Genomic DNA, 22,416 nt, shown 5'->3' on the forward strand with positions numbered 1-22,416 from the left:
GTGAGAGCTTGATGTGTTCTAGTAGCTACACGGCCGAGCTTTGCTTAGCGCAGACCGCAAGCAAACACTCCAGCATGCACGCAAGTACATAGTGATGCAAAGGCCGGAGTCGTGGCACACATGACCGAGGACTCCGGGCACACATCCATGGGGTCTGGTGAGCTATTATTGGGGCTGTGCCTCTGGAGAGTGTGAGGGCTCTGCAGCTACCAGAATAGAGATCTCTATGGACACAGGAGGCTAGAAACGGCCCCTGAACTCCAGCAGCTGGGTGAAGCCACCAAGAGGAACTCCTGTACGCAAGGTAGGATACAACACTGAACTCTGCTTAGTTTACCTGCTGGAGTCGAGTCTTCACAAAGTGTATTGTTTGCATACTGTTTACTATGCAAGGGGCTCATCCAGACGACCAGCATCATGTGCAAGTTACTGGAATACCTTCTTGAGTCCTTCATATGGGGCTGGAGGCGCCCACTGCAGGGTTTGTGGTGGCAGAGTACAGAAGATGAAGGATAGACAAGGAAGGTAGCTGAGGGAGGGACATGTGAGAGGGAGTGTGCTGGGTTGGGAGGGTGGTGACTGCTGGAAGAAGCAAGGGTGCGAGTGGTGGCAGATTGGGCGTGGTGAAAGCGGGCTTTGATCAGGATGTGGGAGGAAACAGACATGTTTTGAGGAATTTCCTAAATGCCAGGTGAACCCCTATGAGATGGAGTGAGAGGGGGAGGGAGTTACAGAAGGTGGGTGCACGGACAGAGAAACAGGCACCTCCTAGTCTAGAGAACTTCAAAGGGGTAACTACCAGGTGGTGTGCAGAGCCTGATCTGAACATTTGGGTGGGGTGGTAGCATGTGAGCTTGTTTTGTAGGAATTCAGGGCCTTTCTTGTGGTGGGTAATGCACATGGCTTTGAAAGAGGCCCGTCGGCCGATGGGCAGCCAGTGAAGTATCCTGAGAGTGGGGGAGATGTGTTCTCTGGGGTGAATGCTAAGATCCGTTGGAGCTTTTATATGCAGTTGTGCCCAGGTAGAGGGAGTTAGACTAGTCTAGACGTGGGAGGATGATAGGCATGATTGCAGAGACTCTGTGGAGGTAGGAGAGACATGGAAAGGTCCGCTTGAGGATGCAGAGGTGGAAGGTGCATGATATGGAGACTGCACTGATATGACACGAGAGAGTCATGTCCAAGCTAATAGTGCATGCTAGGCTTTTGTCTGAGGGGGATACAGAGGGTGCGGGGCCTAATGAATGTGGCCAATGGATAGGTTGTGGAAGGAGAGCTGTTTTGCTGCAGATTAGGATTTTGCTTTGTCTGAGGTTGAGGAGCAGGTGGCTGTTAGTCATGTCTGAGAGGCAAGATGCCAGGTCTGGTAGGGGTGAGGAGGGGCAGCTTGGAATCTTCAGGATGATCGGAGTGGCATCCGCATAGTAACAGGTGAGATTGTGGGAGCGGATGAGTGTGGGAGGGGGGAAAGGTAGAGGTTGAAGGGTAGAGGGAGGCTCCCTGAGGGACTCCGTAGGGGACTGGGCAGAGGGCATAGGGGAAAGGATGGATGAAGATGAACTGGGAGCAGTCGGAGAGGAAAGAGGAGATCCATCTGAGGTCGGAGTCCCTGATGCCTATGGCAAAGAGTCTGTTCGTGAGGATGGAGTAATTGATCGTGTCGAAGGCTGCTGAGAGGTCGAGCAGGATGAGTGTGGTGCAGCCCTCACAGACTGATGCTCTTATCAGGATGTCCCAGAAAGAGACAATGGAGGATTCAGTTACATGGAGGGGTCTGTAGCCAGACTGTGCAGGGTCAAAAAGGCTGTGGGATTCGGCGAAGAGAGGGGGTCAAGAGAGGGCTTTTTAGTAGTGGTTTGATGTGAGAGGTCTTGTATGCTATAGGGAAGATCCCAGCTGTTAGTGAGGGTTTGATTATAGATCTGGCGAGGGTGCCTGAACAGGTGGAGGAGAGAATGTTTTGCAGGAGGGCCATGGGCAAGGCTCTCCCGGGGATGCTGAGGGGCGGCTATTGGAGAGAAGCCTTGAGAACTCCAGAAGGATGCAGAGAAGAAACTGAAGAGGGTGTGTGTTGAGGGCAGAGCAGGGGGGCGGTCATAGACAGCGCAGAAGAGCGTGATCGTTTAGCGTGGATGGCGAGGTTCTTTTCAATGACTATGTTGAAGTAATGGTCAGAAACGGTGTCGCAGAGAAACAGGGGGTGGAGAGGAAGAACAGAGGGCGGTCTTGAACTCAGAGATGATCTTGTGGAGTTCTTTGGAGTTGTTGTTTGCATTGGCGATACGAGAGGTGTAGAAGGCATGTTTGGCTTTTATAATTTCAAATCTGTAGGCTCTTGTGTGTCTTGCAAGAGTGGCTTTGTTTTGGACAGAAGGGTTGGTCTGCCAATGTTGTTCCAGGCAATTGCTGAGGGTTTTAAGGGATTTGAGGGGAGGGCTGTACCACCTGGGGAAAGGACCTGTGCCGTGGGATGGGGGTTTTGTGGGGGTGGCCGGGATAGAGCATTGGCGAGCCATTGGTTGAAATGGTCTGGGGTATAGGGTTCCTCCTTGGAGGGGGACATTGGGAAGGGAGGAGAGCAGTGAGCAGGATACATCCGGGCAGATGGTTACCTTATTCCAGAGCAGGATCCTGGAGGAGTCAGAGGGTGGGAGTTGGGGAGGTAAGCGGTTGTGGGAGACAGAGCTGGGAAAAAGATAGCAGAGTGATCAGTCCAGATGAGGGGGAGGGTTAGAGGGGAAAAGATCAGGTTGGGCGAGCTCAACACTACATCTAAGGTGTGACCTGCAATGTGTGTGGGGCCTGAAGTGAGTTGGGTCACATTGAGGGCTTCCAGGTTGTCAAGGAGGTGGCGTGTCATGGGGCTGCAGGGGGTGTCAAACCAGATGTTTAGATCACCGAAAACAGCAAGCGTGGGATAAGAGATCGAGATGGCTGCTAAAGAGTCACTTAGAGTCTAAAAAGGTTCTGTCATAGCCCGGTGGTCTGTAAAAGAGGAGAAAACTGTTTTAGAAGATGGGAGACCGTTGGAATGTGCTTAGCGGGGATTCACAGTCATCACTGCTGGGTTGTTTCTCGACATGTAAGGGTGTGAGGTGAGGTTTGTGGAGGATGGCTATTCCACCTTCTCTTCTGGCTCTGTTGTGGGTGATCTGGGAGTAGCCTGGGGGAAGGCCTTGTGTGGAGAGGGGAGGAAGTCGTCAGAGAACTAGGTTTCAGTGATGAAAAGGATGTCCGGGTTTTCATCAGAGTTGAGGTCAAAAATCATGTCTATGTTTCTGGCGACTGATCTGGCGGTGATGAGGATGCAAGAGAGGGAGTGTTGGGTGCAACTTCCTGAGGAGGGGGTGGGCTTATGGAGGGAGATGCTTCTGGATAGAGAAGGGGAGACATGGGTGCAGTAAGAGGAGGGAGAGGGTGAAAAAGGAGAGTATGGAAGAGGAGCAAGAGGGGAGAGCGTGGATGTTGTCGAATGTGTGAGTGAAGTGGTAAGGGTAAGTGGAAATATCAGGGAAGAGGAAGAAAGGCTGCACCGGGTTGGGCATGGGGGTAGGAGTGTAGCAGAGTGGCAACAAATTGGGTCATGTGGGCAGAGGGGGGAGGCTTCTGGTGGGTGGGGACTGTAAGTAGAAGGTCTTCTATGCTTGAGCCAAGGTGAGGGTGCCAAGGGTGTGTGGGTGTGTGTAGGGGGTCTGTAGTATCTGGAGAGTTGGCCTCGGCTGAATGGGCTGTGCTTAAGGAAGTGAAAGTTGAGTGCCTGATAGGAGGGGTTTGGGCCGGGAGAGGGGGGAGACTGGAGGGGGCAGAGGGGGACAGGGAAGTCTGAGGGGGGCAAGAGGGGTTTACAGTGGAGAGGAAGAGAGGATGGACAGGGTTGGGCAGAGAGGGGTAGTGGTGTAGGAGGGAAGGAAGAAATGGGGTCACAGTGTTAGAGTGGGTGAGAATAACTGTGGTCAGGGTTGTGAATGGGTTGTCTTCTGTTCCTGGGCCGACGGGAGGGACCTAGAGGTGTGCGGGTGAGGATAGGAGGGTCTGCTGAATGAGGACCTTTGGCCAAGGCTGAGCAGGCTGCACCTAGGTAAGTGAAAATTGGGTGTCAGACAGGAGGGGTATGGGCAGGGAGAAGGGGGAGGGAAGGTAGAGGCGGCAGGGGAGGACAAAGAGAGCAGAGATGGAGTGGGGGGCAAGTTGAGTTACCAGGTGGGTGGGAGAGGGGTTGGACCCGTTTGGAATAGTGTCAAAAGAAGGAGGTGTGTGAAAGGGGGTCAGGGAGGAGGGTGGAGAGTGAAGGGGCCTTGCAGTGAGAGAAAGTGAGGGCACTATCTGAGGTGCATTGGGGGCGCTGAAAAGGAAGGATGTTGTTGAGGAGTAGGGGTGAGCATCTGGTTTCTGATGCTTCAGAGGGCTCCACTGGCCTTGGAATTGTTTGTCATGTTAGAGGAGTTGGTTAGGAGCAGAGGGGTGACTAGATTCAAAAGGAGAGCAGGGCCTAAAATGTGTAGAGAGATGTAGAGTGAACAAAATTAGGAAACAAATAGATTTAAGGGAAGCAGGGCCTAAAATGCATAGAGTGACATAGAGTGAACGATTTTAGAAAAACACTGTATGCAATATATGGCTACCATACACAAGGAGGCTAAACATGGCTACCTTACACAATGAAGCTAAAGTCATGTAGGTATATGTTATTGGGTTTTTTTGTAAACAGGATCAGCCTGTCTGCACCCACATGTTATTGGGTTATAAGAGTGGAGGGGTTTTACTGGAGTACAGTAATGGCTGTATTACAGCCCACAGCCCACTTACCTTGTCAGTCACTGTAGGATGTCTGTGTAGGGCTTCCAAGGTGAACATGGGCAAACATGGAGTAGAGCTGCGCAGTAGGGAGCTGCCCTTTGCCTCTGGCCTCTAGCTAAGGGCTGAAAAACAAAAGGGCCCCAATCTCTGAGCCCTCCTCCATTAAAGCTTTAAAAAAGCTTTAAGAAAGGCTAAGTAAATATATCTATATTTTTAAGAAAAGATGCATAATTCATACAGAAAAAACAATGTATTATTGAATATTAGGTGTTCATCAATCAAATGCAAAATCAATGTTCAATTTGAAGTTGTGAAGTAAGCTCAAGGTATTTCGGGGCACCACTCCTCTTCTTCAGGAGCTGAACTGAAAACACTAATGGAACAAAATATACCTCATCAGTAATTCTTAATACATACAATTTAAAGCCATACATCACCACCACAATAGTTCGAGTAGAGCATTACCAGCATGCCTTAAGTTCAGAGACTAATATCATACCAAATGGGTAGTCCACAACCTCCGGATCAACAAGGAATCACTTCAGATTCATGTGAACCTCACAACACCCTTAGTCCTGCTTATAATCCATAAGTCACCCAATAAGTGGACCAACTTAGACTACTTTGTCCTTAGCGGAGGGCTGCCAGGGCAAGGCTGCCCTGGGGGACACTGTGAAGAGGCGGCTTCCTCTGCAAGACCAGCCAATCACAGGCAGGGAGGTGGGTGGGCGGCAGAAAGAGGGCGAGGGATGGGGTCGCACACTCCACAGTTATGGCAGAGGCCGTGAGAGAAGGGAAAAAAGCCAGAAAACAGGTGAAAACACAAGAAATGGAAAGAGGGCTATGGGAGGGGTCGCACCAGAGGTCAAAGTGGGCGAGAACTATGGGGTACAACGTTCCTCTATTTGAATTTAAATAGACATCATTCCCTTACTTTTTTCAATCAGGCACACCATTCCTGGACAGTCCCCAAAGGGCACTTGTTGATTTTGTTCCTTTACTGCGTTGCTGCAGGTGTGTGTGATGACTTATGGGGGTGCAGTTATTGCCAGAGGAATCGCTTTGTGAATCCTGCGATTCTTGGATGAGAGGCCAAGGGGGCGAGAGATGCAGGGGATTTAAAGTGCATCACCCCACCAGTACTCACTGAGGTGTCTGCCCCTTTAAAACGAAAGAATCAAACATGTTCTTCCGTGCGAAGCAGGCCTTTTCAGACGGGCTGGCCTCTGCTCCACACTGAGCCTGCGTACTCACGTTCCTTTATTCTGTTCAGCTGCCTGACTGCATTCCCATTTTGAAGATCCCTCAGTGACTTGGTAAGTGGATTAATAGTGCTTAAAATGTTAATGTAAACAGTGCTTTCTAGAAGGGTACTGTAATGGTGAATATTTTAAATTAGTGAAGATTTAGGGCCTCATTACTTGTTTGGAGGGCATGGCTGCCTCCAAACTCGGGCCCGGGTCCGTGGTCCCTGAATGGGGAAATAACGGGCCATTTCGACTTTGGAGGGCCCAGTATTTCCCTATTCAGGGAACCCGGACCATTCCCATTTGCGCCCCCACAGGGCTCAATGGGAATGGTGAGCAGGCTAATGATGGGCCCGTTGATAGCATGCTGGGCCCCTTGCGGGATCTGCAAAAGACGTCTGGTCTGACCAGACATCCAGAGCGGGTCCCGCGAGGGACCTCGTAATGAGGCGGTACAGGGTTAACAGAGCCGGCACCTTTACCAGCGCCATTAACCCCTTACCCCCTCACTTGTAATGAGGCCCTTAGTGTTTGAAATCTGGAGGACTACTCCCCTTACCCTCTCCCACAAAGTGAGGAACAGAAGCTCAGTAGGATGCATGTAGGTCGGAAGCGGTGGGCTGAGGCCGCCCATGCTTTGGAGGATGATAGATTTGGTAGTGCAAACGTCCTATTTTAGGTGCACGGCATTTAAACACAATGGGCCTCATTGCGAGTTTGGAGGGCATGGCTACCCCCAATCCCGGGTCCGGGTTCCCTGAATGGGGAAATACCGGGCCATTCCGACTTTGGACAGCCCGGTATTTCCCCATTCAGGGAACCCGGACCCGGTCCATCCCCATTCACATTTGAGCCCCCATAGGGCTCAATGGGGATGGGGAGCATGCTAACAATGTGCCCGTTAATGACGGGCCCGTTGTTAGCATGCTGGGCAGCTCGCAGGACCTGCTAAGGACGTCTGGTAAAACCAGGTGTCCTGAGCGGGTCCCACGAGCAGACCTCGTAATGGGGCGGTAAGGGGTTAACGGCTCCGGCACATTTACCGGGCCATTAACCCCTTATCGCCCTCCTCGTAATGAGGCCCATTGTGTATGAGTTGTCGTATCTAGCTGTGTTTATGGGTATTACAAACACAATAATGGTGGGATCTTTTTGGTTTACTGGGCTGCCCACCGTAAATGCAGTTTTCTTACAAGGAAGGCCCGGGAACATAAGCCTGGGGGTGCCCATGTGGTGAGGAATTACCACCACCACCCCAGCGACAAAGGGGAGAAAGGAGGACATACAGAGAGCCAAAAAAGGCCCTCTCCTCTTCACATCAGGGTGTGCAGGGAGAGGGCTTGGCTCACAACAATGGAGTCACAAGACTCTCAGACGCTCTGACCGGGTGCAGAGCAGTTACGAAATACCTGCTAGGTATTTCCCTATGTCTGGGCAGCAAGACAAAAGCTCTGCCACCCCGGGGGGGCAGAGTGGGGGCCGGGGCGTGCCAGGAAGAATACTGTAGGGCGCTAACATGCCCTCACGCCAGTTTTTACCCTTAAGAGTTGAAGGAACTGTGAGCCCCCTCACATTCCCTCCTCTGCAGTATGGTGGCAAAAGACACACACGTTGGACACCCACGACCCCCATGTGTTGGAGGTCAGGTACAGGGCTCCTAATTTCTATTCATGGAATGTCTCAGGGGCACACAGTCTAAGTATGTTAATCAGGCTCTTCTAAGTTTCAAACAAGAGCTAAACAGCTCCCAGCCCCCCCCATCTCGAACTCGGTAGATGATGGGACATATTGGGGATGCCAAGCATGATAGAAGGGCAGAAGGAGATGAAGGTACCAACTAGCAAGGTCGGTCCCTGTTGTGTATTATGCCTCACGGCGTTGTCAGTAGAACACCCAGACAACTGGTGTTCGGATCTCCAAGAACAAACGTCTTTCCATTCCATCTCTGGTGGTCTGACCTCCTGGGGCCTTTGAATAAAGCTCCTCTGCAGTAGCTTTGCGTCCTGTCTCTTTACTACATTTGGCGACGAGGCAGTGTAACCCCTGGCCCCGGAGCACATCTGACTGTGCCGCCTGTCAACCCGGCAGCCCGCATCGGCGAGAGCAACAACCGCCGCGGAACAGTATCACACACTGTCGTTGCCATGCCTCCTCCTGAATCAGTCAGCCACCCAGGGACACAGGAGAGCGGAGCGGCCCCAGCAGAGCGGAGCGTCCCCAGCAGCATGAGGCGCTGGTTTGAGGTACCTTTTTTTTATATTTAAGGGTTTCCAAAGAGTTCAGCTAAGATCAAGGATTGCATCTTACGAATCGCCGACCAAAGGCGATTCGAGGAAAGGAACTTCGTGCGTAAGACTATGCGCAGCCATTTTAAAGTACCTGCTTCCAGTTGCCATGACGACAATGCTACGGAGCCTAATCTCAGCTGAGTGAGAGCTCTTCCACGCGGATAGTTTCCGGTTCCACCACAAATCTACGGCACACTTCGGCCAATAAAGCCTGTAGGATCATAAACAGTTCGCCCTAGGCGTGTACAGACTCTTCACCATACCGTCCAGTAGTCCCCACATTCCAACGCCGCCTCTGCAAGGCCATCAGCACTCCAATCACCATTCATCCAACATCAACTCTTGCAGAACAAAAACAATAAAGACGTGTTCCAACTACCACCCTGATGCCTCAATGTTACCATAAATCCGGACAATTTGGTGAATTAAACGTTTGCTAAACAGCCTTGAATGTCATCACCAACAGCACAGAGACAACTTCTAGGGCTCTGGAACTACCTGAGCATTCACCCCTCTCCACCCACCCACCCCACACACACAGGCCAACCAGGCAGAACATTCCACATCCAGTCAAGTTCCTTTCTTGTCCTGGAACTCCGGCGTGCCCGTGGGAGCAGTGGGTTGACGGCTTCCAAGTTTACCTCAGAGCCATTGGTGGCAACGAGTTCAGTGATGACCTTAAGGAGGCGACTCTCTTAAATTGTATAGGAGCAGAAGCTCTAAGGTTGTTCAGAGCACTACCAGCACCGGTTGACGCTGGGGGTGATGGCAACCGCAAGTTCGACACAGCCTTGACCAAACTCACCAAGCACTTCGGCAATAAGACAAACGTAGTATTAAAGAGGTCCACCTTTTTCTCCAGAAAACAGTTGAAAGGTGAATCGATTGACTCATACATTGCATCTCTAAGAGTACTCATGTAAACCTGTGATTTTACTGGTGTCGGCGAAGAATATTTGAGAGACCAGCTTGTCCTAAATGTAGCCGATCCACGCATACAGCAGAGGCTTTGGCAGACAAGGAACCCCTCAATAGACCAGGCCAGCGAAATAGTGAGGCGCATGGAGTTCAGAGATCACTGTATGAAAGAGAGGCTGGTCCAAGGGGAGAACATTGAGGTCAAGTCTGTTGAAATCAATCCTGAAATCAACCCCAGCGAAAGCTTGCTGGCAGTGGTGAGAAAGGCTCCATCGTCACAAGGCTCAAGATTTAACCCCAGAAGAGGGAGGATGTCAACCTATGATAACCAAGACCCTGCTCGCTACCAAAGATGTGGGTGGTATAAGCACGATGACACCGACAAGATATGCCCTGCAACCAACGTTGAGTGTTGCAAGTGTGGCCAATTTGGACATTTTGCAAAAGCCTGCAGAAACATGCGAGGGAGGCCTGGTAGGGTTGGTAGGTTCAACAGGCGACCCTTCAGCAGATCTGGGTCTGTGAGACTCATAGAAAGTGATCAAAGACATGATGACATGTTGTCCATTAGTCAAGCTTGCCCACCAATACAAATACTTACCGTCATCTCTCCACAAGAATACAAGGGTCCTTGGGTCAACATGCACATAAATGGCACACCTTTGCAAGTAATGGTGGATACAGGCTCCCCCTACACAATGGTGGACGTCCAGACATTCTTAAAGGTACTGTCCGGTAAAGTACATGACCTACGATGCACCCCTGTGAGAACCATGGGCTATGGGAAGACCCCCATTGACATAATTGGATACACGTGGGTGAAGCTCAGGTTTCACGATAGAGAAACATATTGCAAACTTTTCGTGGCCAAGAACGGGTCCTCAGTGGTAGGTTGGGAGGAACAAGCCACCCTCCAAGTAAGAATTCACCCCGGAGAAGAAGTCCCTGTGTTGAGCGTGCTCAAAAACGACACTGACATAAAGTCTACTTTTGCTAAATAATTCCCTAAAGTGTTTAGTGGGAAGGTTGGACTCCTCGAAGGTTTTCAACACAGGATTGTCTTGAAGAAGGGTGCCATTTCCGTAGCCCATCGTGTCCGTGGAGTTCCCTTAGAGACGAAAGAAGCACTGAGGAACAAGCTCACACGCCTGTGTGAAGAGAACATCATCCAGCCCATAGAAAGCTCTGAGTGGCTCACCTTGATCATTCTTGTGTAAAAACCTGACAACTCCATAAGAATGTGCGTTGATTTGAGGGACCTAAATAAAAACATATGGGTAGACAGACACCCCCTTCCTAACATATCTGATCTCCTATCAACTATGAAGCCAGCAAAATACTTCAGTACCCTGGACCTCTCATCGGCATACAACCAGATTGCCTTAGAGGAGAGCTCAAAAAGCCTCACATCTTTTGTCACACCTTTGGGGGCATTCATGTTCAACAGGATGCCTTTTGGTCTCGCTTCGGCTGCAGCAGGGTTCCAGAGGCTAATGTCACACCTGTCTGTTGGCCTTGATGGGGTGCACTGCTTCCAAGATGACATCCTCATATCAGCCAGTACGGAGGAAGAGCATGACGCAAAACTCATGGGTGTCCTTCAAGTGATTCAAAAAAGTGGGCTCACTCTCAAGTTGGAGAAATGTAACATAAAATGCAATCAAGTTTCCTATCTCGGCCATTCCATCAATGCCAAGGGCATTAGTCCCAAGAAGAAACTCATAGACACCATTTTGAATATCGCTGAGCCCAAAAACAAAGACCAGCTCAGGAGTTTCCTCGGCATGACGGAGTACTACTCCAAATTTATAAACAACTACGCCAACAAAACGAAAAACATGAGGAACCTTATCAAGAAGGCAACCAAGTTTGTCTGGTCTGCAGAATGTAGGAGCGAGTTCGAAGAAGTCAAATCCAACATCAACCAAGCCGCTGCCCTAGAGATGTTTGACTGTAAAGCGAAAACAATCATATTGGTAGATGCCAGCAAGATCGGACTTGGCAGGGTCCTTGAACAACAACAGAAAGGGAACACCGTAACCATCGCCTTCGCATCAAGGGTTTTGAGAAGTGCGGAGTTGAATTACTCCACCATTGAGAGAGAAGCTTTGGGGGTAAAGTGGATCTTACAGCACTTCAGGAACCTAATCTGGGGTTTACCCATCTTGCTCAGAACGGACCACAAACCTTTGATGAATGTCCTTCAATCTAAAATGCCCCACCTCATCTCACCAAGGATTAGGCGTTGGTTCCTCGACATCATGCAATACAATCTCCAGGTGTGCTATCCTCCCGGTCCCTTAAACCAAGTGGCCGATTGCCTCTCTAGATTATCCATCAACCAAGACACCGAGACTGAATGTTCTGATGGGGATATCGTAGCTGCCATCAATCATGCCATTCCCAGAGATGATTGGATAAACATCGCCAGTACTGATCTAGAACAACAAGAAATCAGGAGAGCCATAGTCAACGACTGGGTAGAACCTGGTCAAACCCTACCAGATTTCATACCTGTCAAAGAAGAAATATCCAGGGATGAGGAGCATATCTTTAGAGGCAACAGAGTAATTCCACCTGTATTACTTAGGAAAAGACTACTTGATTTGGCTCACGAGGGACACTTAGAGAGGAGTTTAACAAAGAACAGAGTGAGGAGCAATTACTGGTGGCCGAACATGAGGAAGGAAGCTGGAGAAGTGGTCAAAAACTGCTCTGCCTGTGCCATGAGTGATAAATCAAAAATTCTAAGGAAGACCCCTCTACAACCTATAGAACCACCCAAAATGTGTGGTCTAAACTCACAATAGACGTCATGGGTCCCTTCGAAAATCTTGAGGCTGTGAGAATATACATCATAGTGCTCATAGACTACACCTCCAAGTGGACCGAATGGGGAATAGCTGAAATGAGCGTTACTACAAGAAAAGTTATAGACTTTTTGATAGAAATCTTCAACAGAGAGGGAGACCCCAGGGAAATGGTCTCAGACAACGGGTTCCAGCTTACATCTTCTGAATTTCAAGAGTTTCTCAAAAGCAGATCCATCAACCAGATAACAACATCCCTGTACCACCCAATCTCCAACGGATTAGTGGAGAGAATGAATAGACTAGTAAAAAGCATAGTCCAATAAGCTACAGCCAATACTCTTCCATGGATGGGAACCCTCAAAGAGGCCCTATGTGCGTGCAGAACAACCCCGCATACCATCACCAAAATCGAGCCCTTCACCATGATGCGGGGCAGAGTCGCAACCAACCGCCTAAGGCTGGCGTGGATCTTCATGGACACCGGGGAGGCAAAATTAGACATGGACCAAATCCAGAAAGCAGTGCACGAGAAGCAGGCAAAATACAAAACATATTATGACTCGAGAAATGGAGTAAGAGGAATGTTGATTCGAGAAGGAGACTGGGTCTGTGTCAAAGAACCAAAAAAGATGCTTAAGGGTGAAACCAGCTGCAGGTCTCCACAAAGAGTTGTCCGTTGTCAAGGCAAATCTGTTATACTGGACGACGGGAAGAGATGGTCTGGGGATGATTTTGTGAAAATCACAAAAGACATCTACGGACCTAGAACATCCAAGGGCAGTATCTGTGGCACTCTGTTAGGGAATAATCTCACCCCTGATGGAGCACCTTACCACAGTCAGCTGGAAGGCAACGAGTTCCATAGTGACTTTGACGAAGCCTCTGTCGGAAGGCTGACGAGAAGAAATAGAAAAATCATCCGAAATTTCAACAGCGACTACATCTACTATTAATCGATTTACTGTCTGCTAAATGTGTTCTACCCATAGAATAGTTCGGCAATGCTCTTCCCCTTTTCTTTCCTCCACCCTTTCCCCCCTGCCCCTCCCTTCTTTTCTTTTCCTCCATCCTCCTTTTCGTTCTGTTTTTTTTTCCTTAGGCGGGGAGATGTTGTGTATTATGCCTCACAGCGTTGTCAGTAGAACACCCAGACAACTGGTGTTCGAATCTCCAAGAACTAAGTCTTTCCAATCCATCTCTGGTGGTCCGACCTCCGGGGGCCTTTGAATAAAGCTCCTGTTCAGTAGCTTTGCGTCCTGTCTCTTTACTACAGTCCCCCAGCCAAGGGCAAGGTTATACCATGCACAGTTGGGAGCAAGGTTAACTAGGGAGCTGGATAATAAAGAACGGTAAGGGAAACATAAGGGAAAGAAGCACAACTGGTGTCCAAGGTCCATGTCACATAGCGCCCGTGTTAGGTAGGTGGGTCTAAAAAGTACACAATTGAGCAGGCGAACGCGCACCTTGAGGCGTACTGGTGGTGTAAGGAAGGAGTCAAAGTACACCAGAAGATTAGGTTGGAGGTCAATTTTGATTGACATGGACAGGCAGCGGAAAAAGGGGCTCTTTTTAAGGTAGCAGTCGGATAGTCAGGTGGTCAATGTCACCACCTCTCAATCCAGCTGGCCTGAGTTCTATTCACGAAGGGGGAGGTTATAACGTTGTAAGGACACGGAGGGTTGACAGACGCCAACATGTGAAGATAAGGGGGAAGAGGTTTTAAAAGTGCTTTAAATGGTCAATGTCACCACCCCTCACCCCAGCTGTCTTGAGTTTGTTTCCCAAAGTGGGAGGTGTACAGCTAAAGGGCATGAGATGCCAACAAGTGAATAAAAGGACGATGATGTTTGAAAAATGCTTTAAGGGGTCAGGTCACCACCCCTCAATCCAATGGTCCTGATTTCTATTTCCAAAGCGGGGAGTTAGAGCCTTGTAAGGACACTGCAGGGGTGGGGGGCAGACGACAACAAGCGGATAAACGGAGGATGATGGTTGGAAAATGTTGGATCTCTCAGCTACAAAAAAAGCCCACGAGCATCTGCGTGGTTTTTGTCAGAAAACGCGTTGGCTGAGAAAACGCCCAAGCTACATACTACGTGTCTAAAAATCTGGGGAAAGTCTTAAAAGAGTTTAACATTTAGGGCATCTAAAAGGAGTGAATGAATATCTGTTAAGGGGATGTGTTGGGGTGAGCCACGGGATAAAATGTGCAAGTTTATGAACTGAATTCACTTCCATTCATTTGTAATAAAGAGCAAGGAAGATATAGAACAAAGCCTTAAGAAATGGGGGTAAACGCACCTCACGGCTATACAGTGGGAGGCGGGGGGACAGAGCCTTATACCAATTATAAAATGATTTGGTCCAGGTTATTGGGGTCCACATATACATAGAGGACATGGTAGTATCAACAAGTAATATTTATGGTACTCTAGTGGAAAAGCGAGCTATATACCTGATCGTTTGAGGGACCTGAGCGGCTGTATACCCACCCCTCCAGGGTGGCGGAAGGGATCAGCCTCGCGTTGGCCCTGTGATGGAGCAGGGCCCCTGCTCACCTGATCCCTGGTCCCCCAAAACATTTTGTTCTGGTTTTTGTTATGTATCAAGGTTTATGGTGTGTAATAAAGCTTACGGCCTAATCTTTCCACCTTACTTGGTTTCCTTGGTGATTATTCCTACACAGGTCCAATGCTGCGGTGGGATGGATGGGCCTCTACTTACACTTGCCTGCTCCTTATGTAGTTTCCCCGCACTATGCTACTTTCAGGCTTATTACCCTGGGCTCCCGGAGGTGGAAGGCCCAGGAACATAAGCTGGGTGGTGGCCATGTGGTGAGGAATTGCCTCCAACCCCCCGCGAAAAAGGGGAGGAAGAAGGACATATAGAAAGCCAAAAAAGGCCCTCTCCCCTTCACACCAGGGTGTGCGCTTGGCTCACAACAATGAGTCACCAGACTCTCAGGCCCTCTGGCAGGGTGCAGAGCAGTTACAAAATACCTGCTAGATGTTTCCCTAGCAGGGGGGCATAGTGGGGGCTGGGACACGCCAGTAAGTCTACTGTAGGGCGCTAACATGCCCTAAGGACAGTTTTTACCCATAAGGGGAGAAGGAACAGTGAGCCCCCTCACACATTCCCTCCTCTGCAGTACGGTGGCACAAGCCACACACCCTGGGCACGAAAAAAAAACCGCCTTCCCACCCAAAAAAGTAAAAGGGACATCCAGCAAGGGCAAAATACACAATCATAGGGAAAGTGTGGGAAAATGTTAGAGCATGTCTATACGCTGGCCGCATCAAAAGGCCAAAAAATGACACTTTCCATAAGGAAAGGAGCACAGCAGGAACTCTGGGTGCAGTAAAAAAGAACAGCAAAGCAGGAACGCTGGTGCAGTAAAAACGAAGAGTACAGCAGGAACGCTGGGTTCAGTAAAAACGAAGAGTGCAGCAGGAACGCTGGGTGCAGTAAAAACGAAGAGTACAGCAGGAACGCTGGGTGCAGTAAACAAGAAGAGCACAGCAGGAACGATGGGTGCAGTAAAAACGAAGAGTGCAGCAGGAACGCTGGGTGCAGTAAAAAAGAAGAGCACAGCAGGAATGCTGGGTGCAGTAAAAACGAACAGTACAGCAGGAACGCTGGGTGCAGTAAAAAAGAAGAGCACAGCAGGAACGCTGGGTGCAGTAAAAAAGAAGAGCAAAGCAGGAACGCTGGGTGCAGTAAACAAGAAGAGCACAGCAGGAACGCTGGGTGCAGTAAAAACGAAGAGTGCAGCAGGAACGCTGGGTGCAGTAAAAACGAAGAGTGCAGCAGGAACGCTGGGTGCAGTAAAAAAGAAGAGCAAAGCAGGAACGCTGGGTGCAGTAAAAACAAACAGTACAGCAGGAACGCTGGGTGCAGTAAAAACGAAGAGTGCAGCAGGAACGCTGGGTGCAGTAAAAACGAAGAGTGCAGCAGGAACGCTGGGTGCAGTAAAAAAGAAGAGCAAAGCAGGAACGCTGGGTGCAGTAAAAACGAACAGTACAGCAGGAACGCTGGGTGCAGTAAAAACGAAGAGTGCAGCAGGAATGCTGGGTGCAGTAAAAACGAACAGTACAGGAGGAACGCTGGGTGCAGTAAAAAAGAAGAGCACAGCAGGAACGCTGGGTGCAGTAAAAAAGAAGAGCAAAGCAGGAACGCTGGGTGCAGTAAAAAAGAAGAGCACAGCAGGAACGCTGGGTGCAGTAAAAAAGAAGAGCACAGCAGGAACGCTGGGTGCAGTAAACAAGAAGAGCACAGCAGGAACGTTGGGTGCAGTAAAAAAGAAGAGCAAAGCAGGAACGCTGGGTGCAGTAAAAAAGAAGAGCAAAGCAGGAACGCTGGGTGCAGTAAAAACGAAGAGTACAGCAGGAACGCTGGGTGCAGTAAAAACGAAGAGTGCAGCAGGAACGCTGGGTGCAGTAAAAAAGAAGAGCACAGCAGGAACGCTGGGTGCAGTAAACAAGAAGAGCACAGCAGGAATGCTGGGTGCAGTAAAAACGAAGAGTGCAGCAGGAACGCTGGGTGCAGTAAAAAAGAAGAGCACAGCAGGAACGCTGGGTGCAGTAAACAAGAAGAGCACAGCAGGAACGTTGGGTGCAGTAAACAAGAAGAGCACAGCAGGAACGCTGGGTGCAGTAAAAACAAAGAGTGCAGCAGGAACGCTGGGTGCAGTAAAAAAGAAGAGCACAGCAGGAACGCTGGGTGCAGTAAAAACGAAGAGTGCAGCAGGAACGCTGGGTGCAGTAAAAAAGAAGAGCACAGCAGGAACGCTGGGTGCAGTAAACAAGAAGAGCACAGCAGGAATGCTGGGTGCAGTAAAAACGAAGAGTGCAGCAGGAACGCTGGGTGCAGTAAAAAAGAAGAGCACAGCAGGAACGCTGGGTGCAGTAAACAAGAAGAGCACAGCAGGAACGTTGGGTGCAGTAAACAAGAAGAGCACAGCAGGAACGCTGGGTGCAGTAAAAACAAAGAGTGCAGCAGGAACGCTGGGTGCAGTAAAAACGAAGAGCAAAGCAGGAACGCTGGGTGCAGTAAAAACGAAGAGTGCAGCAGGAACGCTGGGTGCAGTAAAAAAGAAGAGCACAGCAGGAACGCTGGGTGCAGTAAACAAGAAGAGCACAGCAGGAATGCTGGGTGCAGTAAAAACGAAGAGTGCAGCAGGAACGCTGGGTGCAGTAAAAAAGAAGAGCACAGCAGGAACGCTGGGTGCAGTAAACAAGAAGAGCACAGCAGGAACGTTGGGTGCAGTAAACAAGAAGAGCACAGCAGGAACGCTGGGTGCAGTAAAAACAAAGAGTGCAGCAGGAACGCTGGGTGCAGTAAAAAAGAAGAGCACAGCAGGAACGCTGAGCATGGTAGTGCGGTGCTACAAGAAAAGACAGTAATAACATAGAAGAGAAGAGCACCGCAGGAACTTGGGCATGGAATGTCGTAAGCTGCTAAAGGACGGAAGGGAACAGCCTCGAGTTGGCCCTACGATGGAGCAGGGCCCTCGCTCACCTGGTGCCTCAAAACATGTATTTTTGGTTTTTGTTATGTATCATGGTTTATGATGTGTAATAAAGCTTACGGCCTAATCTTTCCACCTTACCTGGTTTGCTTGGTGATTATTCCTACGCAGGTCCAATGCAGGGGTGGGAAGGATGGGGCTATACTTACACCTACTTGCTCCTTATGCAGTTTCCCCGCACTATGCCACTTCCAAGCTTTTGGTCAGCGCCTGCCCCAATGCACTTTGGGGGGCATCTTGCAAGGGGCAGCCTCCTTTACATAAAACAGACCGTGCAGAGTGACAATACTGGGTGCACAGGGGAGCGGCTCCTCTCTACAGCCATCACCAACTCTGTGCCAAGGGAAGGTTTTTGGTTAAAAGAACACAAGGAAGTCAACCCTCCTGTCTCTGGACACTGCAGAAACGGCTTATAAACGAGACAAGACGTTTGAAGACCTCCACCCCCAAACCCTTCATCACAGAATAAAACTCAAATGCTGCACAATTAAAGAGACAGTCTGCAGACTCTTACCAGCACACCTCAGTGCAAATGGTGTTTGGGTGGCCTGGCGCCAACTCAGCATTTCATCATAATGAGCTTCATTCATTGAGTACCTTTATGTTTGGTGGTAGTAACACTTATTGGTGCCACAAATAACAATGTGATACAATAGCAGCTATCTGAGGTGGATATGGAATATCCAGGCCACAGTAACATCAACACAACCACTATTGTTATTATGCGCACAATGAGAGGCCATCAAAGCATAAAACAGTCACAGTGTCTCTAGATAAGGTCTGGGGCATCCAGTCTGGCAGTCCTATGTTGGTGAACCCTATTTATTCTCCAGTGGTCCCTTGGTGAATAGAGCACATTAGAGAAAGCCAAAACACTATAGGAAGGCTTCTGGGCAAGAGATTAGAGACGCCATGGCGTACCCACCTCGCGTTGTCAAGTCTGTACATACACTTCGCCCTCCCTCCGTCAGGTACACGTATCTCTGTTCTTTCTATCACCTCTTACACAGAAGCAAGCCCTGCACGAATCACAAAGTGGTAACATTACTTTATTTTTAGAAAACATTATTGCACCCCTAAAAGCCATCCTTTTGCCCCGTGAGTAGTTCCCTCCAATAGCTATTTTTGGCAATTTAAAAAAAAAAGTCAGTAGGAATATATGTTGCCATTTCTAGCCCCGCCCACGTTTGCACTCTTTCAGTAGGCCTGCCTCTGACCACGCCCCTCCAAACATTTTGCCATCAAATGCCATAGTTAATCTTAATGTTAAAGGTATTTGTACCGTGACGGAATTGGTCCCCAGGCGCTCTGGCGGATCTGCAAGCAAGAAGGAGGGGCGGAGGCTAGTAGAGTGAAGAGGGAGTGGGAAAGTGAGAGAGGTGGTGTCCTGTTGGCAGCTTCAGTTCGGTTGTCACCGTGCGCTGAGCTTGGGTGTGGATATCGGATCGATGTGAGTCCTCATGTGCTGTTGGTGCGACTTATGTGTTGTTTGTTGTTGCGGTGTGGTGAAGTGCTTGCGGTTTACTGTGCGAAGAGGTGGTTGTGTGAATTTATGTGTGAGATATGGATGCAGAAATGTGAGCTTTTGTGTTAGTGGGTTTTATGTCTCTTTAGTCTTTGTATTTTTTGTTCTACGTATCTGATTGCCCACTCCTTTTATTGTTTACATTTCGAACACTGGGTCGCACACTCTTTCAGAGACCTTCTGTTGCACACCTGCCACTACTCTGAACACCTGCCATTGAGCAGTAGCAATGATGTCAATAGTTGGCATGGATCCAGTTTTGAACGGGTTAGACTGGTGTTTAACCGCCCTGTCGAGGAATAAACCTATCCAGTGTTTGCCCGTTTGGTCAACAGGAGCCCTTTGTTTTTCACCTGCCGCCTTCTCTCCCTACATTTATAAACGCACAGTGTCTTTGCCCATGCCATTCGCCATCTCCTCCGTCCCCTCTGAAGCTTCTGCAGATTCAAATGGGCTGTGGCGCTGAGAGGGGGTGGGGGCGGGGAGGCGGGCCAGCCCACGGAGGGGAGGAGCGAAGGCAGACCTTCCCGCCCCCGCACAGCCTGGAGCGAGGAGCCCGCTTCTGCTGCATAGCGCATTACTAATCTATTTGGACTGCACCCTGCAGCTTTATTTGGGGATCAAGAAGGAGAGTGCATCTAAATTAAGGTAGGAAATGGGGGAACGGGAGGGGAACACATTGTAGCGTTCTTGAATAGTAAAGTGGCAGGTGCCAACTGGGCAGCCGTCAGGGCTGTGGAAACTTGAGAGGAATGTTACTCTCTCACTCCCGAGTCCTGCTCCTCAAGTGCCTCCCTCATGCCAAACCCCTGTGTATTCCGCACAGCTTCCCCTTCAAGGGCGTGTGTGTTCGATCGCACGGCACGTCATCCGGACCACCTCATATACTCACTCCTTTAGGCTCAAGTTGAGGGAACACACGGGTGGACTCTAGCGATCACCCGCTTTTTTTAGGGGTTGGTCCTCGTCCCCCTCTCCCTTGTGTGTTTTAAATGAATTAATTGTGTTGTTATAAAACGAGTGCAACTTAGTGCAATTTACACTTGATAACACAGCGCTGTGCTGAGTGGTAGGAGTCTACCAAAAATAGCAGTGGACCTGGAACCCTGTTGGGGACAGGGTAGGCAGGAGGGGGGCAACGTGCAATACCGTTTTCAAGGGTTGCAGCCGTGCTGGGTGACAGCCAATTGAGTTGAAACCGAGATCCGTTTTGCTGTAACTGCTATTGGGTGTTAAAGTGGATAAGTGTGATTTAACTCAACAAAGAACAGTTCGGGAATGGTGAAAATGGTTGCAAAAAAAAAAAAGTGGAACTGCTAACAGTCAAAAATAAAAGCAGTGGAACACTGCTCCTGACCCTTCCCGCTCAATTGGACCACTGCCTGTGCTCAGGATTCCAACCAAGGTCACGTGGTCGTGAACATACCTGCCCACATTTCAAAATCAAAAACCCTGAGATGTATGCCCCGCCCGCAGCCACACAAGACTCCGCCCAATTGCACACAGCTCGGCCCACACACCCCGCCCACATGTCAAAAAGGTAAACTCAGTTGTTGTAGCTGCCATCAGAAACACGATTGCAGATTACACTGGAATGCAATGTCCAAGAACATGCAGTATCGAAACAAAGTCAACCAGTAACCCATGAAAAAAACCACCAAACTGAAGAACCACCATCAGGTAAGAACCTGTGCCAGCTGTGCCATAGTCACACACATAGCCCAAACAGAAGACAACTGCCAGCTGAGGAAAAAAGACAGGCATGCCATGATTACAAACACACTAAACAGACAAAAATGACCTGTTTTGAGCAGAACACAAACACACTCATGTATGCATTGCTGTAGTTTTAAACCAATGTCACGGAACATTATAGCTCAGTGGGTTAAATGACCAACCAGAGCCCGTAGCCCCCAACTAGTGAGTCCAGGAAAAGGATTCCCAAATGAGTTATCCAGTGGGTCTCACGCACAGCAGTAGCAATGGGGACATACAGCAAAAACACACTGGCAAATATTTGATGTGTTGCCTTGGCATTGAAGGGTGACTGAGGCAAACTGCCAAAAAAGAATGAAAGCCGAAGCAAAATAAACATATTGAAAATGATCTGGAGCATGAATACTGAATTCAGTTTGGAGTAGGGACTGATTTTGGAGTTAGAAGAATGTTCAAAAGGTTTACAGTGCAGGAGGCCCACAGATGTCAGGAGGATGGGCTCGGCTGGATCCAGGTGGCGTGCGGCAGCTCTCTCTCGGCTGCAGTCGGTCCGTGGCTCCGTGCAGAACCTGCTGCATTCACTGGTGGAGAGACGTCGGGGTTAGGTTGGCAAAAAAAAAAATACTGTTATGATCCCGCCACCAATGGGGCTGATAAAGTGCTGGGACAAGAGAAATGTGTGCAGTTTCCATGTTCCGGCCACACCTATACCCAACTGGCTACCAGCCACAGCCTTTTGCAGCCAATCGGGTGGAGGCTTGGGCGGCACCTGGAAACTGCAGCGAAAACCCAGAGACTCCAGGGTCTTCTCAGAGATCCGGAGAAAAGCAACAAAAAAAAACCGGACTCTCCTGGGAAAACCCAGAGGTTAGGCAGGTATGGGTGTGAGGCATGAAACCTAACTGCAAGACCATAAGAATTCCTGAGAGGATGACTGTGAAACACCCCTAATGACACTTTGCTTTACAGGACACGTTCTCTTACATATTTTAGGAGATCAAAGCGGTCCACTTTTTCTATTTCGCAAGCTTTAAGATATCATGTTCTCTTATGAAATGCTTATTTGTCCTGTGGATTTTCTTGAGTTGGGAAAGGCATCTTAAAATGAAATATGCAAATATATTTCAAATTTCGTTCACTGCAAATGACATCACTCCGCATTGCACAGCCAGAGTCCCCCACGTTTTGGTTTTGGCGTACTTGGTGGTACGCTAGAGCCACCTAATGCCAAAACATTGGTACTGTAAGAGGCACTGTAAGAGAGAAAGGGGCAGGTTAAATTTAAATCTTGAAAGAAAGATATGAAAGTGATTTCAACGTGATAATAGAGCTGTGTTTATGGACAAAGCTATCCCCGTGTGTGGGCAGTTGGCATTGCATCCCCTGTCCCCCTGTTCCAAGTATATACAATAGGGTCGGATGGCAAGTTACCTCCAGCATGGAAACAAGCAAACAAACATGCCCTTTCGTCACAGGAGGATAGCTCAGGGACAACGTGCTCGTCTTGGGATACGAGGCAACATAGGGTTGATCCCCCAGTCCGCGCTTAGAAACCTCAGGATATTAAGGCTGTTAAAAATATCCA

At 49.3% G+C, this 22,416-nt stretch overlaps 1 protein-coding gene across 1 annotated transcript; it reads left to right on the plus strand.

The window, feature by feature from the left end:
• The first annotated feature begins 15,590 nt into the window (after positions 1-15,590).
• LOC138487277 (platelet binding protein GspB-like) lies at positions 15,591-17,465 on the plus strand. Its single transcript, XM_069613895.1, has one exon. It carries the CDS (start codon positions 15,591-15,593, stop codon positions 17,463-17,465), a length of 1,875 nt encoding a protein of 624 aa, XP_069469996.1.
• Positions 17,466-22,416: the final 4,951 nt, after the last annotated feature.

Source organism: Ambystoma mexicanum, chromosome 9 (genome assembly GCF_040938575.1).
Source record: "Ambystoma mexicanum isolate Mex_15411 chromosome 9, UKY_AmexF1_1, whole genome shotgun sequence".
Lineage (NCBI taxonomy): Eukaryota > Metazoa > Chordata > Amphibia > Caudata > Ambystomatidae > Ambystoma > Ambystoma mexicanum.